General features: G+C 39.4%; 1 protein-coding gene across 1 annotated transcript in view; it reads left to right on the top strand.

The window, feature by feature from the left end:
• Positions 1 to 3,960: 3,960 nt before the first annotated feature.
• Positions 3,961 to 18,407, top strand: part of cgnl1 (cingulin-like 1) — a 38,898-nt gene continuing 24,451 nt past the window's right edge. Inside the window, exons 1-8 of the mRNA XM_053616761.1 lie at positions 3,961 to 4,147; positions 9,594 to 11,275; positions 11,464 to 11,558; positions 13,095 to 13,200; positions 13,678 to 13,779; positions 14,022 to 14,170; positions 16,310 to 16,451; positions 16,828 to 17,040. Of these exons, the coding sequence (XP_053472736.1) occupies positions 9,647 to 11,275; positions 11,464 to 11,558; positions 13,095 to 13,200; positions 13,678 to 13,779; positions 14,022 to 14,170; positions 16,310 to 16,451; positions 16,828 to 17,040 (2,436 nt within the window). The 5' untranslated portion in view covers positions 3,961 to 4,147; positions 9,594 to 9,646. The remainder of the gene's footprint in view (positions 4,148 to 9,593; positions 11,276 to 11,463; positions 11,559 to 13,094; positions 13,201 to 13,677; positions 13,780 to 14,021; positions 14,171 to 16,309; positions 16,452 to 16,827; positions 17,041 to 18,407) is intronic.

The raw sequence follows: 18,407 nt of genomic DNA, 5'->3' as shown, positions 1-18,407 counted from the left end.
AAATGTCATTGGAAAGTCATGATGTCACAGGATAGAAAGGATCATAAAATATGTGTTGTGTTTTAATATAGAAATACACACCATGCACGTCATTTAGGTTTGAGGATTTTTCCAGTTTTCCTATTCATAAAAATAAAGCAATAAGCTAGGAGAGAGAGAGAGAGAGAGAAAATATGACTTTATCACGGGGAAGGGTGTTCTTAGGCACAACGTGTAGCAGAGCACCTAAAACCCCATTACCCGTGCTAAAATCACTGTAACACACCCTCAAGTGGCTTATTGCTTTTATAAAACGGCGACAAAAACAATATGATAAATCCAGTGTCAATGAAAAATCGAATTAATTTTTAATATTTGCACTAAACAATTCTTCCGCCATGCAACATAGTCTGTTAACAATAGTCTTAGGTTGCTAAGCAACATAATGGGCAAAGATTAAGGCATTCTATGGACAGAACAATAGCTTTTGTGTAACAGTTTATTGGTTCGAAAACATGCCGCATTAATACGGAATTCAATTATTGTTATGTGGCCGCAGGTGTGTGTGTGTGTGTGTGTGTGTGTGTGTGTGTGTGTGTGTATCAAGGATTTTGCTATGGCTTCGAATGTGGCTCAGCCAATCGGATTTTAAAGTCAAAACTACCTATTTAATATACAGTATAATCTGTTTTTTTTTCATGAGGGTAAAAGTGTCACCAGTTCAATTTTGTGCTTTCTTCTTTGCCTTTTTCATGGACCCGTCATGTCAAGCAAATTATTACTCATTATAGAAAAAATTCTATTCTTTCAAATTCGAATCGGATCGCTTTGAAGCTGATTTCCTTAACGGGTACCAAGGTCAAGGCCAATAGGTGTTTTCTTGTTTTGTTCTAGGTCAGGAGTGTCAAACTCAGATCCTGGAAAGCCGCAGTATTGATTTTTGTGTTTTCCCTCTTCTAACGCCAAATTCATCCCATAAAAATGATGATTTGAACTGGGATGCATTAAACAAAAACGAATGCTTAAGACACTTTGTACAGAGTCTTACTGCAGCAATCAGCAGTTATTACAATTACTATTTACTAAAATTATTATTTATAATGTATTTCTTTTCCATGACTTATTGTTTTGCCTTAATTCGGTTCAATGAACAGTTAAAACAACAGAAAACCCTCACTGTTACTGAAACCATCAGTGTGTCTGCATCATTAGTTTCAGCACACACATTGCAAGCACTTTTTTTCTGATTGTGAAATCTCTGCCACGGCTATTAATCCAAGGAACACGGTGTATGATGGTCTTCTGATTAAGACCATACTACTTTTCCAAATTTCACTGACTAATAGGGCTTGCAAGCCAATTTATTAGCTTAATGTCCCTACATAATGGTTGTTCATACTTAAGTTTAATAAAAAATGGTCTGAAAAAACTGCTTACCGTTTTTTTTCTAAGTAGTCTCTGAAGAATTTTAATAATATTATCTCTTAAAAACATATGGGGGAAAAAATGACAAAAGAATATATCAAATAAATTGATGCAAATTATCATGCTTGGAAAAAAATACAGAAACCTTTGGTTACAAATATGTCATATTTGTTGTCATCCAACATTAACCGGGAGTGGCTGGTGTAAATGGGCTAGCAGGGCCACTGTTAAATAAAAAGACTTCAAATTGATTTCTAGCATCCATATCAGATTATTTTCTGTTAACATATTTTGTGGAATGGAGCACAACAGGGTCATCACTGGTCATGAGAAAAATATACAGAAGGATATGAAGAAGCGAAGCTGGGGCTGATTTCTTTCTAGCGCAAAGTATAGATTCATTCATTTTCAGCTTGCTTCACTGACAAGGTGAATGTGAAATACAGTTGCAGGTGTAATGAAAAAGAATGAGATGGATTACTTCCTCTATCATGCTTTTATGAAAAAAAAAAAGTAGATAGATCCATCCATCCATTTTCTGTACCGCTGGGAGTGTATCCCAGGGGACTCAGGGTACCTGGCAGGGCCGAATCAGCCTACAATGCATTTCTTTGACTGGGGGAGGAAACCAGAGTACCTGGAGGAAACCCCCAAAGCACGGGTAGAATATGCAAACTCCACGCACACAGGGCAGAGGCAAGATTCCAACCAGCAACCCTGGACATGCAAGGCAAACGTATGTGTGTGTGTGTTTGTGTGTGTGTGTGTAATATATATATTAGCCAAAGATGTTTGCTGTCTGAAGTTTGCTTCTTTACTTTTGTAGCTCACAAGTAAAGGACACACATAGCTACGAGTTTAGCATCAACTCAAACTGTGTTGAGTTGTTCAGTATCTCGCACAGACTTACTTGCATGTTGGATGCTTGACTACATTTGTGGTAAGGGAGGAATTATGTATGCTTTCTTTTTGGCTGAACTGTTCATTTCCTGACCAGAGTCAGTAGTTTATGAGCTGGACCAGATTCGTGAATCCTCACTCCAAATGGAGAAAGACAGCGCTCCCTACTGAATACAACTGAGCACAACTGAACAAGGTTTCCGCCCTGAACAGAGAGTCTATTGTGTAGCTGTGTAACTCGACCCCAGCACCAGAGTTCAGAGCACAACACTGTCCTCCCACTCCCATACACACTCCCACACACACACAGGGGGAAAAAAGCATTGAGCCACAACAAAGGGAGGGGCAGCTGTATCTCTACACAATGTGTTGGCGAGAAAGCCTTTAATATTTCTCAATGTCCTTGAATCCAGGGCCATGAAGCAACTGAAGTCTCAAATGGGAGAAAAATCACTTTTCAAACACATACCTCAAGGACTTGTTGAGCCAAGCCAGGAGTTGATGGATTGAGAAACTGCATGTGTGGCCTGAAAATATCAACCCTGAGATATAGTGTTTAGAGTTGGAACTGTCAATGTTTAGAGAGAGAAATAAATGCAGCCTATTTTTATGCATTCACCAATAAACAGTGTGCTATTATTGATGATATCTGTTGTGATCTGCTTGGATCTTGCTACTTATCTAAGAAGTTACAACTTTACGTGAACCTACCAACCACACAATGATGAAGAGGGCAAAAAGAAATGGAATGGAAATAGAATTGAATTCCATTGAAAAAAAACAAAAACAAAAACTTATTTACATGGATATGCGTTGGTGTAAACTTGGCCACTAGATGGAGCTGTCGGTTTTAAATAGTGTAATAGTGTAAATAGTGAACGTCTTTACATTTATATTACTAAAAAGTATAGTACTGTAGTATTTAATAACATATAACTAATATAAATAGTTATATAATTGTAATAAACTGTACTAAGATGATATTTTGGTATAATGTTTAGTGCGAACTAAACGCGTTAACAAGATAATAATAATAATCATAATAATAATTATTATTATTATAATAATAATAATAATAATTATTATTATTATTATTAGAAGAAGAAGAAGAAGAAGAAACTCATTTTACTTGTGAAAGTCGTTAATTAATGTGAAACAATTAAGTTCACAGGCGTCAAACCATGCTCGAAATTTCTTTATTATTATATTGAATAACATAGGCTATATTTATTTAAACACCATTCTAGGGCAGTTGACGCAATGACCATTTAAACAAACAGGTTTGTAAACATTTTTCAGAGGAAAAAAGTCGCGCGCCTGTTTCATGTTAAGTGGTTGCCTTGGTTTCAGGTCATTTGCAATTCATACAATAAAGCGCGAGCCATTATCTGACGAGCCTGTCAGAAATCTCACAAGACTGACTGTAGACACAGTGGGCGGGGTTAAGTGTGGAGGGCCGGAGATCCTTAAAGAATGGTCTCGTTGTGGGTGGAGTTTGGTGTGGAGAAGGCGGGGCTTAGCGCGTCGTGTTTATCCTACTGCAGATAGAAGTTAGTAGCCCATCTGGGTTTTATTATGGGGCGTGGTTACGCGGACCAGTAAAGGCAGAGTGTCTGGTTAGGCCTGAAGTGGGTGGGGTATGTCTCTGTTTTAGGGGCGGGGTTAAGGCCGCGGTGCGTAGCTGTTGCTTTAAGTGGAACTGCCCCCGACGGCCAAGACTAAGCACTAAAGTTTGACTTTGAAAAACTCAGTGGAGCATGGGCTTGTGTTTTCCTTTTGCGGTTATTATCACAAGCTGATAAAGCCACAAGTGCGTGTTCCGCGTGTTAAATATCTGCTCTCGGTAAGTTTGGTCTTACTTTTGAATGCTTTTCTTCTATTTGAACTTGTTTCTGAGGAACCTGAGCGTGGGAACTTTACTAGACAGCAGTCGAGTCAGGAGATTTATTTTACAACAACCTCGGCAAGTTAGTCAGAGTGTGTGGAAACTCACAAAGTGGGATATGTGAAGAATGTATTTTAAGGATTTTTATTATTTAGAAACAGTACTCAGAGTACTTCAAGCACCACGAGTAGCACCTGTTATCATTTCAACATCTTGTAGGAGTTTGGAGCTGGTCACATTTTCTTGCAAGCATCAGAGTGTTAATTCTCTTTCTCTTTTCTGAGTAAAGTCATGCCTGGATTATAGTACATAACAATAACAACAATAACAACAACTCCCCAGAGTTATTTATCTCACATAGAATGCTTATTTAAGTCCAACTGGACGTAAAAGGTAAGTAGAAGATATATAAACCCTAAGAGTTAAATAAAAGGTAAGTAGAAGATATATTAACACTAAGAGTTAAAGTTGATTCAGAGAGGTCAAAGAGTTACTTCAAAACATCAGGTGTAACACAGTCAGAGTAACTTTTACACTGGGCTTTTTGTTGAAGAAACAGAACATACCGGTTTATTTTCTCTTGGCTGTATGTGAACCTTCTGCTTAACTGATCAAGATCCCCTACAAGATACTTCAGCTTTCTGTCTTTAGGTGAGGAAATGTGTACAAACTTTCTTAGATAGGTATTATCCAGTTGAAAAATTTGTAAACTATGGTCTTGTTTATGAATCTCAAACTGTTGATCATTCAGATATGACTCACAGAGCATCACAAATCTGATGTGAACCTATAAAGAGTTATCTTTCCAAAAAAAAAAAAAAAAGACATCCTGACCAGGTAGGTCTTGATCTCTGGTTTTAAGGTATTTATGGATGGTCTTCAGTTTTGTTCCAATTGAAAATGAAAGAAATGAAGTCAAATGAACAACCTTCTCATCATCCAGAAATGTTTAATATGAATACAGGGTGTAAACTTTACTCAGCATCAGATTAGTGACATGAGCTGTACAGGGTCCGTTTCCTATAAATAACCGCCGTAGCTGTAATGACAACATAAACTAGTGAGCACTTTTATATTGCCTCTGAAATCTCTTTATTCTTAGTATATTGTTCTTCCCTAATTATTAAAGAAGCATGCGATCGGTACGATCTGTTTCACATAATTACACAGCTTTGTATAGTATTCAAAGCCTCTTTCTTTCAAGGCTATTCATGTTATCTACAAAAGTCGTTAAAATTCATGCAATTTTCTAGACACCACAAACCACACTGTCCGTGTGACTTCACATCACATTTAGCTGATAAACTGCTATTTACCTGTAATATGTAATATTCCTCTCGGTTGCTGCTGTACCAGTTTGTTGTTTTAAGAGTCTGTATGCGGTTTTGTTGACTGCAGGCTATAAATGCCTGATACTTGTTAGTGTTTTGCACACTTTGGTGTCAATAGTGAACAAATACTCATAGTTAACCACTTTGAGATGTGTTCAGTGTGTTGATAGTAGCCTTTAGGGAGCCGGATACTAGACACGGAAACCTCCACTGATAAATACATGAATACTGTTTCACACACAAGTGTGAATTCAGTCAGTTCTATTTTATAAATATGTGTGTGTGTGTGTGTGTGTGTGTGTGTTTTCTATGACTAAATAGTTCCGCTTTTGATTATTGGTCTGCATTATCACTGAAAGATCGCTTGAGTGGATATACACTCTGTCTCATTACTGCTCAGGGATGGGGGAAAAAGTACTGGAAAATTATTCTGAAGTGAATGTTTAGTTAACTTGTCAAAAATCTCAATTTGAATTGCAAGTATCCAGCCATAAATGTACTCAAGTAAAAGTAAATAAGTTGCTACTTTAAGTAAGTAAGTAAACAAATAAGTTGTACTCTAGTATTAATCAGGAAACTCTGCAATATTCGCATGAGCTTGCAATTTTTTTTGGAAATTACAGCAGATTTTCCGCAGATTTGATCCAAGACGCATCATGTGATGTCATCACAACACGCATTCAGCCAAAGCCCTCTTCCATTCACATTTGTCAAACATGAGTACAGCTAAAAAGTCTAATTTACCAAGAAAAGACTGTGCAAAACAATATCCTGCAATTGCAAATTTGAAAGTAGTTTTCCGCAAAATAAAAGTACAAAAATCTCCTCAAAATTGCATCGCAAATTTAGAAAAAAGCCGCAGACAAATCAACTTTTTTTGCTGCCACAATCACAAAAAAACCCCTCCAAATTCCTGTACAGACTAACTAACAAGTAAAAAATCAATGTTTTAACTGATGAAATTAAGTTAATGTTTTCATGTGTAAATTAAGTTTTAGTCATTTTTATTTTTAGTAAACTGTTCGAAGATCATTTTCCTTTTATAACGGCCGCACTCTTTATGCTTGTAAGCATCATTCAATCTCTGTAAGTTTGCTTGCCATATGCAAAACTATTGCTATGTAGTTTGCTACTAAATGAATCTGAAAATGTCCTGTAAATAACCTGTATATACTGTTAACTAGCTTGTGAGTTGCTGCCTAGCTGATTGTTAGCTTCTGGAAACGGCGCGAGTCTAACCTGGTGTTAGCAAAGAAAACACGTTAACTTGGTTATCCAGTTAGCGTTAGCGAGTTAAAAAGATGTACAGCTTACTCACGCTGGAGTTAATGATTTCTAGGCACACAGAAGTGACATCTCATTATATATGCGTCTTTGCTTAGAGAAGGAAATTGAAATGTTGCTGAGGTAAGGCCAGAGGTACTCATTCTCAAGTTTCACACTTCTGTCCTGTGACTTATCTATCTTCAGATGCACATAAATAGTTATAGCTCTTTCCACATTGCGTAGCATGAGATGGTTACAGCAGATAATGACTTATGATTCTTGTTAGATTTTTTCTACACTGATGAACTTGATTGGATGCTAAAGTGGAAATGATTGGATGATAAACTGAGCCCATTCGACTGATATATAGCATACAGTCACTGGCTAGATGAGAGAAGATACCTTCACTAGTTGTAATGAAGGTCTAAACAAAAATGTAAGGAGTAAAAAGTAAGTATTCTTTTTCTTGGAAATGTACCTACGTAAGAGTACAATTACTCAAATTCGGTAATAACAAAGTAATATATAAGTAATACTTAGATATAATAACGAAGTACAGTTACTCCACCAGTGCTGCTGTGTAAGCAGTGAGACACTTTGCAGCTCAGTATAGGCTCAAATATCACATTGTTAATGCTGGAATTTCCTGCAGATGTTTCAGGATTCATTTAGGGTGAGGTTAAGCTTTGGTAATTGTTTTAAGTTTGATGGTTAAGCTTTGGCATGATCAGTGACTGCATACATCACTTAGAGAAGTATATACTAAAGAAGTGTACACTAGAGAAGTGTAAGTGTTTTGGATGAGAGATTAATGGGGAGTGAATGTAAGCTGGCACAGGCCATGTGGACTTCCTCCCTGTCAGAAACCAGAACTTGACCACTTCCAGAGGACACAATGAAAGGAAAGAAGCTGTGTTATCACCCTGAAGTTCCTGTGCGCTGAATAACGTGATCCTGAGTCTAAAAGAAACATATTGCGTATCCCATTTTCCTCATGCACTAATGGACACGTCACAGCTCATTGTTCTCGCTTTTCTTCTGGAAGATTTGTGCTTTTCTTCTTTGGAAGAAGTGCTGGAAGATTTGGGATTTTCATGTTTTATCATGTATTAAACCAGAAAAAAAATTGCTTACATGCTGTTTTGCATATTTTGCATTTGTGTTTTGAAGCAGAGTAAGGAGAGTATGCCGGGGTATTAATATGCAGATATGGAGGTGAGGATTGTTTGTTGTGGCCAGTGTGGTTCTTCGTCATGGAAACCTTTCAGTCAAAGGCCTGTGTGATGTGGGCTGAGGTGAAACAGTGAGAAATGTGTTTATTTGTTTGTGTTATCACTGGGGTCTGCTGATAACATGAACAATAAAGGGCTTTAGTCACTCTGATAAAGGCATTTTGCCACTCTGATGCCTGGTTGGGGGTGATATGTATATTGCTTTGTGTCAGGAACAAGCACATTTATTAAAAGTGGCCTTTTTTGACTGATAGAGGGGTAATTTGATACATGAATGGTTGGCATGTAGGGCAGATAGGTTATACAACATTTAAATACCCTTGGAATAATACCGACTACTCTGGATTTCTCCGCTGAGGTGGACGTCTTTGACTTTCTAAGGGCACTTGTTGAATTCTGGGAACAAAAGCGTTTAATTCTGTGAATAAATGTTCAAATAAATGTTTATGCTTTACAACAGGAATTCAAAACCTCCATTACACTTTAACAGTCTTACTATGAGACACATGAAAAATGTCTTCGCAAAGCTGTTCTTATCTAGTTTTATACACTACAGAAATGCATTTAAAAAAAACTAATTCTATGGAATTGGAGCTTATGAACGCTTCTATGAAATATGTTATGCATAAAGGTTTCTGCATGTGTAAACCTCAACAGCAGTTATGCTTAGACTTTGAGTAAACACGTTTCTTTTCTCAGAAATTCTATCAGAATTTTTTGTCCAAGGAAATTGCATATGTGTAGTGGCCTGGGAAAAACCCTAGACACGGTGAAATCTTTACATTTCTGAGATATAGTTCTGAAAACTGATTTTCCTCAGAAATGAAATATGTTTCACTCAACCATTACAGTTATAGCAATTTAAAATGTTTACCCCAAGGGAAACGGGAGATAACTGCATTTGAAAGTTCCAGTATATGATTTGAATTCATTATGCTTATGTCCAACACGATGTTTGTAGGAAGCTTGTGCAAGATTAAAATGTAAATAAAAAAATTTCAACATAATGTTTTGTTGAAATACATTTATTAATGGAATACAGCTATTTATCAATATAGGAATATACCACAGGTTTTTCCAGGCTGCCAGACATTATGGTACACATGTGGGATAGGAAAAAAAATTCCATTAAGAATTATACAAAACTGAAATACTGGTTACTTACAACTGCCTGTGTATTTGCCATGCCCTTGTAATCCAGCAGATTTATGTAATGTACTATACCTATGAAAACCTTGAATGAATCATTGCTGACACTTTAAGACTAAATGTACAGAGCTGTGTTTGCTCTGTAATTAGTGTTTAGCTAATAACTGTTTAACTGTTGTCTTTCAGCAACTTTTATTCAGCTAGGTTTGTCAATTCCAATGCCCAGCGGAAGGGATTTAATACAGGCTACACTTGCACACACTCCATTCATTGTTGGAACCAAATAAACTCAATGAACAAATCAAAGGTCACCAGACGTTAAAATCTCATTAGCGGCCGGTTAGAATTTCAAAACATTTACAGAAGTCATTTGGATTTGAAGGTATCTGTTTTTGGACAGTAATGAGCTTATGGCTTTGTTTGCAGACGTGGGCCATTTCCAGAGAGCAGGATTTGAAATCCTTCCCTCAGTATTCTTGATGGAGTCCTATGAAGTCAGTGGCCTTCCAAATACTGGACTACAGTCGAGCTACACTCACCCTGCACGGGCACCAGGCCAAAATAACAGCAGCTATGGCCTCAGTATCAGGGTCCAAGGCATAGATGGACACCCATATGTTGTTCTGAATAATCAAGACAGAAGGTTCAACCCTTATGCAGCCCCCAGCAACAATAATGGATACAATGAGTCTGAAGGGTCCTTTATTGATAACTATCAGGAATATGACTTCAGAGTAACCAGTGAAAATCTCTCTGATAACCCCTTTGCAGAATTCCGAGCCCAGCATCAGGTTCCACATGTCAACGCTCACAATGATCTCCCTGAATCCAGAGACGCTCAGGCAAAGAAGCCGTCCACTCTGCTAAACTTCCAGAAACATCCTGAGATCCTCAAGCCCTATGACCCAGAGCGCAATGCCCTTGGGAACTTCCACAGCATTTCACCTCAGCCTCTTTCTGCTGCTGAGAGTAGAAATACACATCCAGGTTCTCTGCCAAGAACAGTCTCCCCAGGTTCCAAATCATCCATTCTAGAACAACCCAAAAGCACAGATCCACCAGCACAGGACACGAAAAAAAGGGCTCAGCCACAAGCCCTACCTCAAACATTCCCATCTAGAGTGCAGCCTCAAAAAGATTTATCTAAAGGCCAAGCTCAGACTCAAGCAAAACCTCAAGTCCAAGCACAATCCTCAATTAAATCTCAATCTCAGTCCCAAGTTCAGCCACTGTCTACTTTCCAGGTTCCCTCCCAGGTATCCCAGCATGCCCAGCGGCTTCCGGTTTCTCAGGTATCTTCTACCACCAGTGTTCCCAGTGAGCAGTCCTCCTACAGGACTCCAAGCACAACAAGCAGCACAAACTCCAGTCTGGAGCGAAGTCACAGAGAGCCAGACATACTTCCCTTACGAAGAACCGACTCCAGCGGCCCTGTGCTCCAGTCATCACGCTCGCGTAATTCCTCCATATCCTCTACCACTACTGCCAAGGAAGAGGTGTTTGAGGCACTATATGGGGACAGCATTAATCGCCATGAGAACCGTCGCTATATCCCTTTCCTGCCTGGAACAGGCCGAGACATTGACACAGGCTCCATCCCAGGCGTAGGTGAGCTCATCAGTAAGTTTGATGGAAAAGAAGGCCAACAGAGGCAAGGACGCACTGGTCGGAGGAACCGTATCAACCTAGAAGATCGCAAACGTTCCCGTAGCGTGGACAGTGCCTTGCCTTTTGGCCTGAAGGGAGACTCAGAGTACGTGGACGAGGTGAGCCGTAACCGAGGAAGTTCCAGCGAGCATGTGCTCAGGCCCTCACAACTTCTGAATAAGTCTCCCTTTTCCACTGTTGGACGGAGGACAACCTACAGAAATGTGGCACGGATCAGCAGTGAACCAGGCTCTCCACAAGGAGCAATGCCAAGTGTTGCAGATTCCATCCTAGGCTTTAAGAAACCACCGAGTCGTCCCTCCATTCTGCCTGCAGAGAACAAGGGAACAGAGGCCAAGAAAATAACACAAAGCACTAAGACCGTGACCAGTGTGGCTACAACGTCTTTGTCTAGAGCTGTTCCAAACTACAATAAGAAGACAAATGAAATGGTTGCTGAGGTATGTAAGATGTCTATCTCATCATTTCATCTAACGATGTGACGTTAACAGGTTGCACTGTGGCAGTAATCTTTGTGGAATAAATGCTTGTGTGTTGATTAAACAGCTCACTTAAATAGGATTTCGTGGTCTAAAGCAGAAAATATGTCAGTGAACAGCTGTGCACTAATGTTTTATGCTTTATGCAGACAACACCTGATCTTCTGAAAGGCCAACAAGAGCTGTCACAACAAACGCATGAAGAGACTGCTAAGCAGATCTTATTTAATTACCTCAAAGATGGGTGAGTTTTTAAAACGGCATGTTTTATTTTGACAGGTGAAACACGTCTTGTGTGTTTATTTGCTTGGCATTGCTCTCTCAGTAGCACTATATGCTTTATTGGTATGATGCTGAAATGTTTAAGCACAGCACCCTCTAAAGTTTTAGACATAAAAATGTCCCTATTAAAATGTCCAGATGTTCTTATCAGAGAGAAGTTTCCAATGTACAAGATTTCTGACGGCTCAACTCTGGAACGAGTAAAGAGCAAAAGAGCAGACTCGGCTGTTTAACACTCGTACACGTACACTCACACACACAAAACATGCTGCTCCGGAGTCTCTGACTCTGAGTACATGATGTACAAAATTCCCTGAAATTTCAGAACTGTCAGTATGACCAATCAGTGGTCCATGAGACATACCAGCAAAATTCTGGTTATCTCGGCTTATCTGATTATTTTTTAATATTTTTTTGGCACCGTATACAAAAATGTAAGATGTTATTTTTTTTTCCCAGATGATTCATTTTTCACCTCCTGCAGATACCATGTTGATTATTATTCTACTCCCTACATGACTCATTCTCTGGAATTAAGGGAGGTGGATGTCTGTGTGTGTGTGTGTGTGTGTGTGTGTGTGTGTGTGTGTGTGAGGGTTCCAGGGAGTCAGATTTGGAACCAGGCATCTCCTACCACCTGTTCTGGAGATTTGTTCTGTCCTGCTTAGCAAGGGGCTAAAATTCCATTTCCTGTTCCTGTGTAATTCTGTACGATTGTTGGTCTGCATTGAAGGTGCAGCAGAAGAGTCCCATAGTACTGTAATACTTAGTGAATACAAGTCTGTAACCGTACACTCACCCAATATCATGTTCTTCGTGTCAAAAGTTCCACTCCCTTTGCATTCCTGATGTGCTCGCTGTCAAAAGATGAAGCAGCGATTATAGATGTGCATTTAACGAAGAGGCTGAACATGGATCCGATGTCTCCTGTTTAATAGAAAGCTCAGGTGTCTGGTACTCAAAACTTCTTAGAGAGCATCCATGCGCACGTGTCTTGCCTGCGTCAGGCAAACCATGTTTTATTCAGTGATGTTGAGCAGCTGAGTCCCTATTAGGTGACGCCATTAAATCTTGTTCACCGAGGCGTGCATGAACAGGTACGAGGCCACTCTGTAACCATAAAAACAAAAGGTCACAACGTAAAATGAATGCAAACCCTAAGCATTGTGACTAACATAATATTGTGCTCTATTCTCTGAAACATTCACTCTCTGCTTCTCAAACATATTTGCAGCCATGTGCCTGACGAGTGGGGGGTAATTAGGGTGGGTAGGTGGGCAGGTCATAATGTGGCACATCAAAGCTAAGCATTTTGCCCTTTGCTCAGGCTATGAGCCAGATTCCTTTTTTCCAAGAAATGTCAAGGATTAAACTCTGATCCTTTCTGTCCACACACACACACACACACACACACACACACACCCAGGGCAGGCCAGCGAATCTTTCATAGTGGTGGTGACGTGTATGAGAACACCATGTGTCCTTGTGTGTTTCTTAGGAGCAGTGACAGTGATGACACCACCAAGAGGAAGGTCAACCTGGTGTTTGAAAAAATCCAGACACTGAAGTCACGGGCCACAGGAAGCGCGCAAGGGGACAACAAAGTAAGCCGTTGTTGTACTGCAGTAATTGGGCTTAGAACAAGACAAAGCTATGAGCTACTTATCACAGGCTGTCCACTCACAGAGGCTTTCACCTGACCGCCTGTATTTACCCAGGCAGCGCTGCGATCGTGGCTAATGTTTAAACATGTGCATGCTGAATGAGAAAGCTCTAGAGTGCAACTGTTGTGAGTAGCAACACGCTGCCAAAATCCAAACCTCTGCTTCTTGCCAAGAAAAATGATTCTACTATTTTTTGTTAATCGGATTGCTAAACAGCAAACGAATTTTTTTTTTTTTTTAATTTGAAGTTAGATAACTGTGCATGTGAATGCATACCAGTTGTGCAAAAATCATCTTCTAGTTCTGTAATAAACCCATATTATAGTAGATCACAAATTTGCATACTAGTCACTAGCCTGTTTATCATGTAATGTCGAAGTTACTAGCTAGTCACATATATAATCTTTCCCCTGGTAGTCTCCAGACCTTTCAGCCCAGGCCAAAGCCCTCCAGGAGCAGAAAGCGGAACTGGAAAAAGAGGTCGGAAGTCTCAAAAAACAACTGGAGGATGAAAACAAGGTATTTTAACCATGAAGTAGTTCATACACTAAATCTGAAATTCATCAGCTGCAACTTTGGTCCTCATAATTAGTCTGTTTACACTAGCATTTCTTCGTGTGTATTTAAAAGCTTGCTGTTATCATCTCTTCTGGTGGGAATAACCACATTAAGCAATTATACTGGATTAGGAATAATACAGTGTAAACAAAATAGTATATTGTAGGCATGTATTATATCTAATATTAAATCATTTTAAACAGAAACAAAAGGGGTTGAGTGAGATGCAGGAAAAGGCTGGAGCCGGTGTCAAGAAACTGCAAAAAGAGCTGGAATTGAATCAAGCTGAATGCGACAAACTGCAGGACAACCTAGCCAAAGCGGAGGCTGATCTACGCACCACGCTGGAAGAGTAAGATTGACTTTGAATGGCTTTGCGAGGCACTAAAGTAAATGTTTGCATGCTTGCAGTAGTTGCTTGCCCTAAGTTCAGTAGGTTTTGTCAAGCCTTAGACTTAGTGTCAAATAACCTGGTCTAACCTTCACATTATTTCCTGATTCACGTTTCACGTCATTGGCTAGCCTACGCATATATTATTTGGTATATGAAATAGTTTTGCACAGTCTTTTGCAGTGATGTTTGTTGGTTAATGAGATCATTTAGCTGTACTCGCATTCAATGCTCATGAATCGAAGAGTGCTTTGAGTGAATGAGTGTTGTGATGACGTCACAGGACACGTCTTGGCCCAAATCATCGGAAAATCTGCGGTAATTTTGAAAATTTGCAAGCTCCTCCGAATATTGCCCAGTTTGCTTGATTTTGCGTTCATTTACGGGTTAGCAAACTTGTGAAATACTAGAGGGACTGGTTAATTGCTCTTTTAAAATAAAATCCAGTGATTACCTGCTATGGCAGCTGTAAATTGCTTTTGTCAGTATAGAATTACAATAACCAAGCTAACATTAAATCGCTAACCCACACTGGAATACTGATATTAAATGAGCCAGTTTTGTTAAAAATTTCAAACGTAATTAGGTAATGACATCAAATCTTCTGTGAAACGCAGCAGTTTATTTTTGACCTAACATTAATGTTAGCTAGCTAGCTACAGTAACTTACCTAACATTCACTAACTACAAGTTGGTGTGTCGGTCACTGATAATTAGCTGAGTAGCAGATAATGGCTTATTTAGTTATTTTGCAGCAATATAGCAATCATTAGCTGGCTAACAAACATTAACTGCTAGATAAATTAGTAGTTAGCAGTTAGTTCACCGCTGATAATGACGAAGTAGTTGAACCGGCATATTCAATTCCAGCCTTGGCAAGGCATGAAACTGGGTCTGGGTAGTTCTCTGTGAGCTTGCAAGCGCTGCTCCCCGGATCCCACTCTTAAAATGGCAGCAGGTCGAGTGGGGTTTGATAGCGCTACGCATGCAACAGCACTGAATGCAGTATTTCACACAATGCTGGCTGCAACTGAATTCTCAATGCAAGGATTTTATTTAGATTTGTAAAGATGTGTTTGGATTGACAGCAAGAGCCCATAGTACTGGCCTTGTTTACAATTCGGTGACACAACTTTTCTAGTTGTGTCCAGGTGCTCATGACATTGTTATCCAGTTGATTCTCACCACCCTTGGTGGTTAGGAGTGGAGAATTAGAACACTAGTTATGCATGTGCTTCTTTGAACCCTGGGTAACCGCTAGGGTTCCTTGTCTCTGGAACGAGCGCTGAGCAGGTGTGAACTGATGGTTTCAGGGAAAAGTGGCTATATGACATCAGTATTTATTGTAAATACTGTGTCATGTGTAACTTAGTGATTTTCTTGGAAGCTCTCGTCATGTGTAGAAGGTATCCAAGTCATTCTCATAAAACCACACTTCCTTTGCTGAAGGTACGAAGGAAAGATTCACACTTTATAGAGACAGTCAACAAAAAACAAGTCTGTTTATACTTATAGTCTGCCAATAGTCTGAAAACAGTGTGTTTGACAGAAATGACAAGAATTGTGCGATCAATCTAGAATTTAGAGCGAATTATACTTGCAATGATGACACCCTCCCTCAAAAGAGACTGGCTTGAGTATTCAGGCCAAGTGTGAAAATGCCCTCAATTAGTTCCTGTGAGAGAAAAGAAAGTCATATCACATTAATTGATATGATTAAAAATCATATCACTATTGGTATTAAGGAAACAGATATTGGATTGTGCTAACCAGTTGCTGTATATACAAAGAGCAGTTATCCCATTCACTGTCCTTTTTTGTCTCTCTGCCATAATGGCCTGTCTGTTTAGTCATTTAGTGAGTACTATTTCGCTACAGAGCCCCTTGCAGATGTCTTACCTGCAATTTCTCAGGCAGGTGGAAGAGGGTACAGGTGTGTGTGTGTGATACAGACGCAGTCAATGCTTAATAGGCTGTAAATACTCAGTCAGTAGGCAGTCAGAGATATTACAGTGTGCAGGTGTTCAGCGTGTGTGTGTGTGTGTGTGTGTGTGTGTGTGTGTGTGTGTGTGTGTGCGCGCATGTGCATGTGTTTTGCAGGCTTTTCCAAGTGAAGATGGAGAGAGAACAGTATCAGACAGAGATCCGGGACCTGCAGGACCAGCTCTCAGAGATGCATGATGAGCTAGACGGAGCCAAATGCTTGCAATCAGACAGTGCAGAGAAAGAGTCCATGATGGAGGTGAACTGCACATAAACTAGCCTATCATATTATTAATACACATAAGGGCTGAATGTTTCAGATCTTTTGTTAGCCTAATGTACAATTTCTGTAGAAACTCGCATTTCCTAGACATTTAAAAAAAAATTTTGCCAAATGACCCTTGTTACTTATTGTAGGAAAATGGATCTGAATAAATACATGATATTTACAGCATACTTTATTTTCACATATTTTTATGTTATGTATTTCCTAATGCATTTGTATTATCATTTATGTTTTATTAATAGTTTATAATTTCATATATATTTTTCATCGTGGTCATCTGTTTTGCAGATTATTATTGACTTTAAGTCATTGGTAGTGATGTAACATAATGCTTTCTGCACCTCCTTAGGACCTCATGCAGTTGAAGTTGGATCTACAGGAAGCGGTGATGGTGAAAGAGGAACAAGAGGACCTGCTGAGGAGGCGCGAGAGGGAGCTGACCGCTCTAAAGGGGGTGCTGAAGGATGAGGTGTCCACTCATGACCAGGAGGTGGATAAACTAAAGGAGCAATATGAAAAAGAGCTCCGTAAACTGCAGGCAACTTTGGAGGAAGTTAAGCAGGTAATGTACCACCATCCCCCTTTTAGTTTTTGTTGTTTTTGTTGTTGTTTGTGTTATTGCTCTCTGTTTCAGTATCTGTAATGTGGTTGTGTCACATTCACATCCCTGTAATGAAACCCACAAAGCATTAGTAGCATTATTATTTCTTCAGGTATTAAAGGAATGTGTGCAGGAAGCTTAAAGATATTTTCACGATCATCTTTCATTCATATTTAGTTCTGTATGATTTTTCTCTTTTGTTTACTGGCTGATGACGGCTTATTAGCATCGTCATCATTTTTCATGGGAACTATCACCATGTTTACATGGACAGGAGATCCACTCTGATAAAGGGAACTTGATGGTTTAACCTTTTGCAAAGTGATAATGAGTCGTAGATGTTTAGAAGTCATAAGGAACCTGACGATAGACAAGACCAAAGGAAAGAACATGAAAACAGCAACAGGTGACAACATCAACTGCAAAGACGAGCCAAACACTGAGAAGGGGACGAAAGAGAGATCTGCGGGGAGCCGTTGGTCGTATCTGTTTGCCTGTAAGCATCCTGTTTGTGCAGGGTGGGGTTCCTTCATGTTCTCAGCTCTCTGAGAACATGAAGGCTTTCCTCTCACTGTGGCCCCCGATGCTGAGCTCACTTCCTCTCCAGTTCAAAAGCACTTCCTGTCCATAGGATTCAACTGTAATCAGATCACTTTTAGGAGGATAAACACACTTGCCATACAAAATCTTATGCATTTATCGTAGTTTATGCAATATACAGAATGTTGGACTGCATTGCTCAGCTGTGGCTTTTTTGTTGATGCGGTGCTATAAACAGATTCACTAACCACCAGACTGATTGGATGAATTTTTATTTTGTTAGCGAGTGCTTCCTTTATGTGCCTTTGTTATTGTTGACAAGTCGGCCCCATGCCGAGAACAATGCTGGAAAGTGGAACACTTTGAACGCCATCTTTTTCTGCTTAATTGCAGTGGCAGGCCGTCACTAATATAATGAGGTGCTGATGGGGAAACTCACTGCCCTGGGCCTCTCTTTTTCTTTATTACTCTTTTTTTTTTTCTTTGTACACTTTTGCTTGCTTGCTCTTGCTCTTTGCTCTCATTACAACTCAGTTGTAATGCCCTACTGTGAAGGGACATATATACACAAATGAAAAGTGGGGCAGTGCCAATTTACAGAGGCTTGAAAAAGAGGGGGATAGGAGGGAAGTACATAGGTTTAACTTGTTGAAATTGAAATGGGTGCTTTTGAAGAAAATTTATTATGCATTTGCGTTTTTTTTGTGTGTGTGATCAGTAGACACAAAGGAAATTTGGAAGATAGGAAATAAGAAAAAAACGAGACACTGGAAACATGGACACGTTTG

The sequence above is a fragment of the Ictalurus furcatus genome, chromosome 27 (assembly GCF_023375685.1).
Source record: "Ictalurus furcatus strain D&B chromosome 27, Billie_1.0, whole genome shotgun sequence".
Lineage (NCBI taxonomy): Eukaryota > Metazoa > Chordata > Actinopteri > Siluriformes > Ictaluridae > Ictalurus > Ictalurus furcatus.
This window is presented reverse-complemented; position numbering and strand designations above follow the sequence as displayed.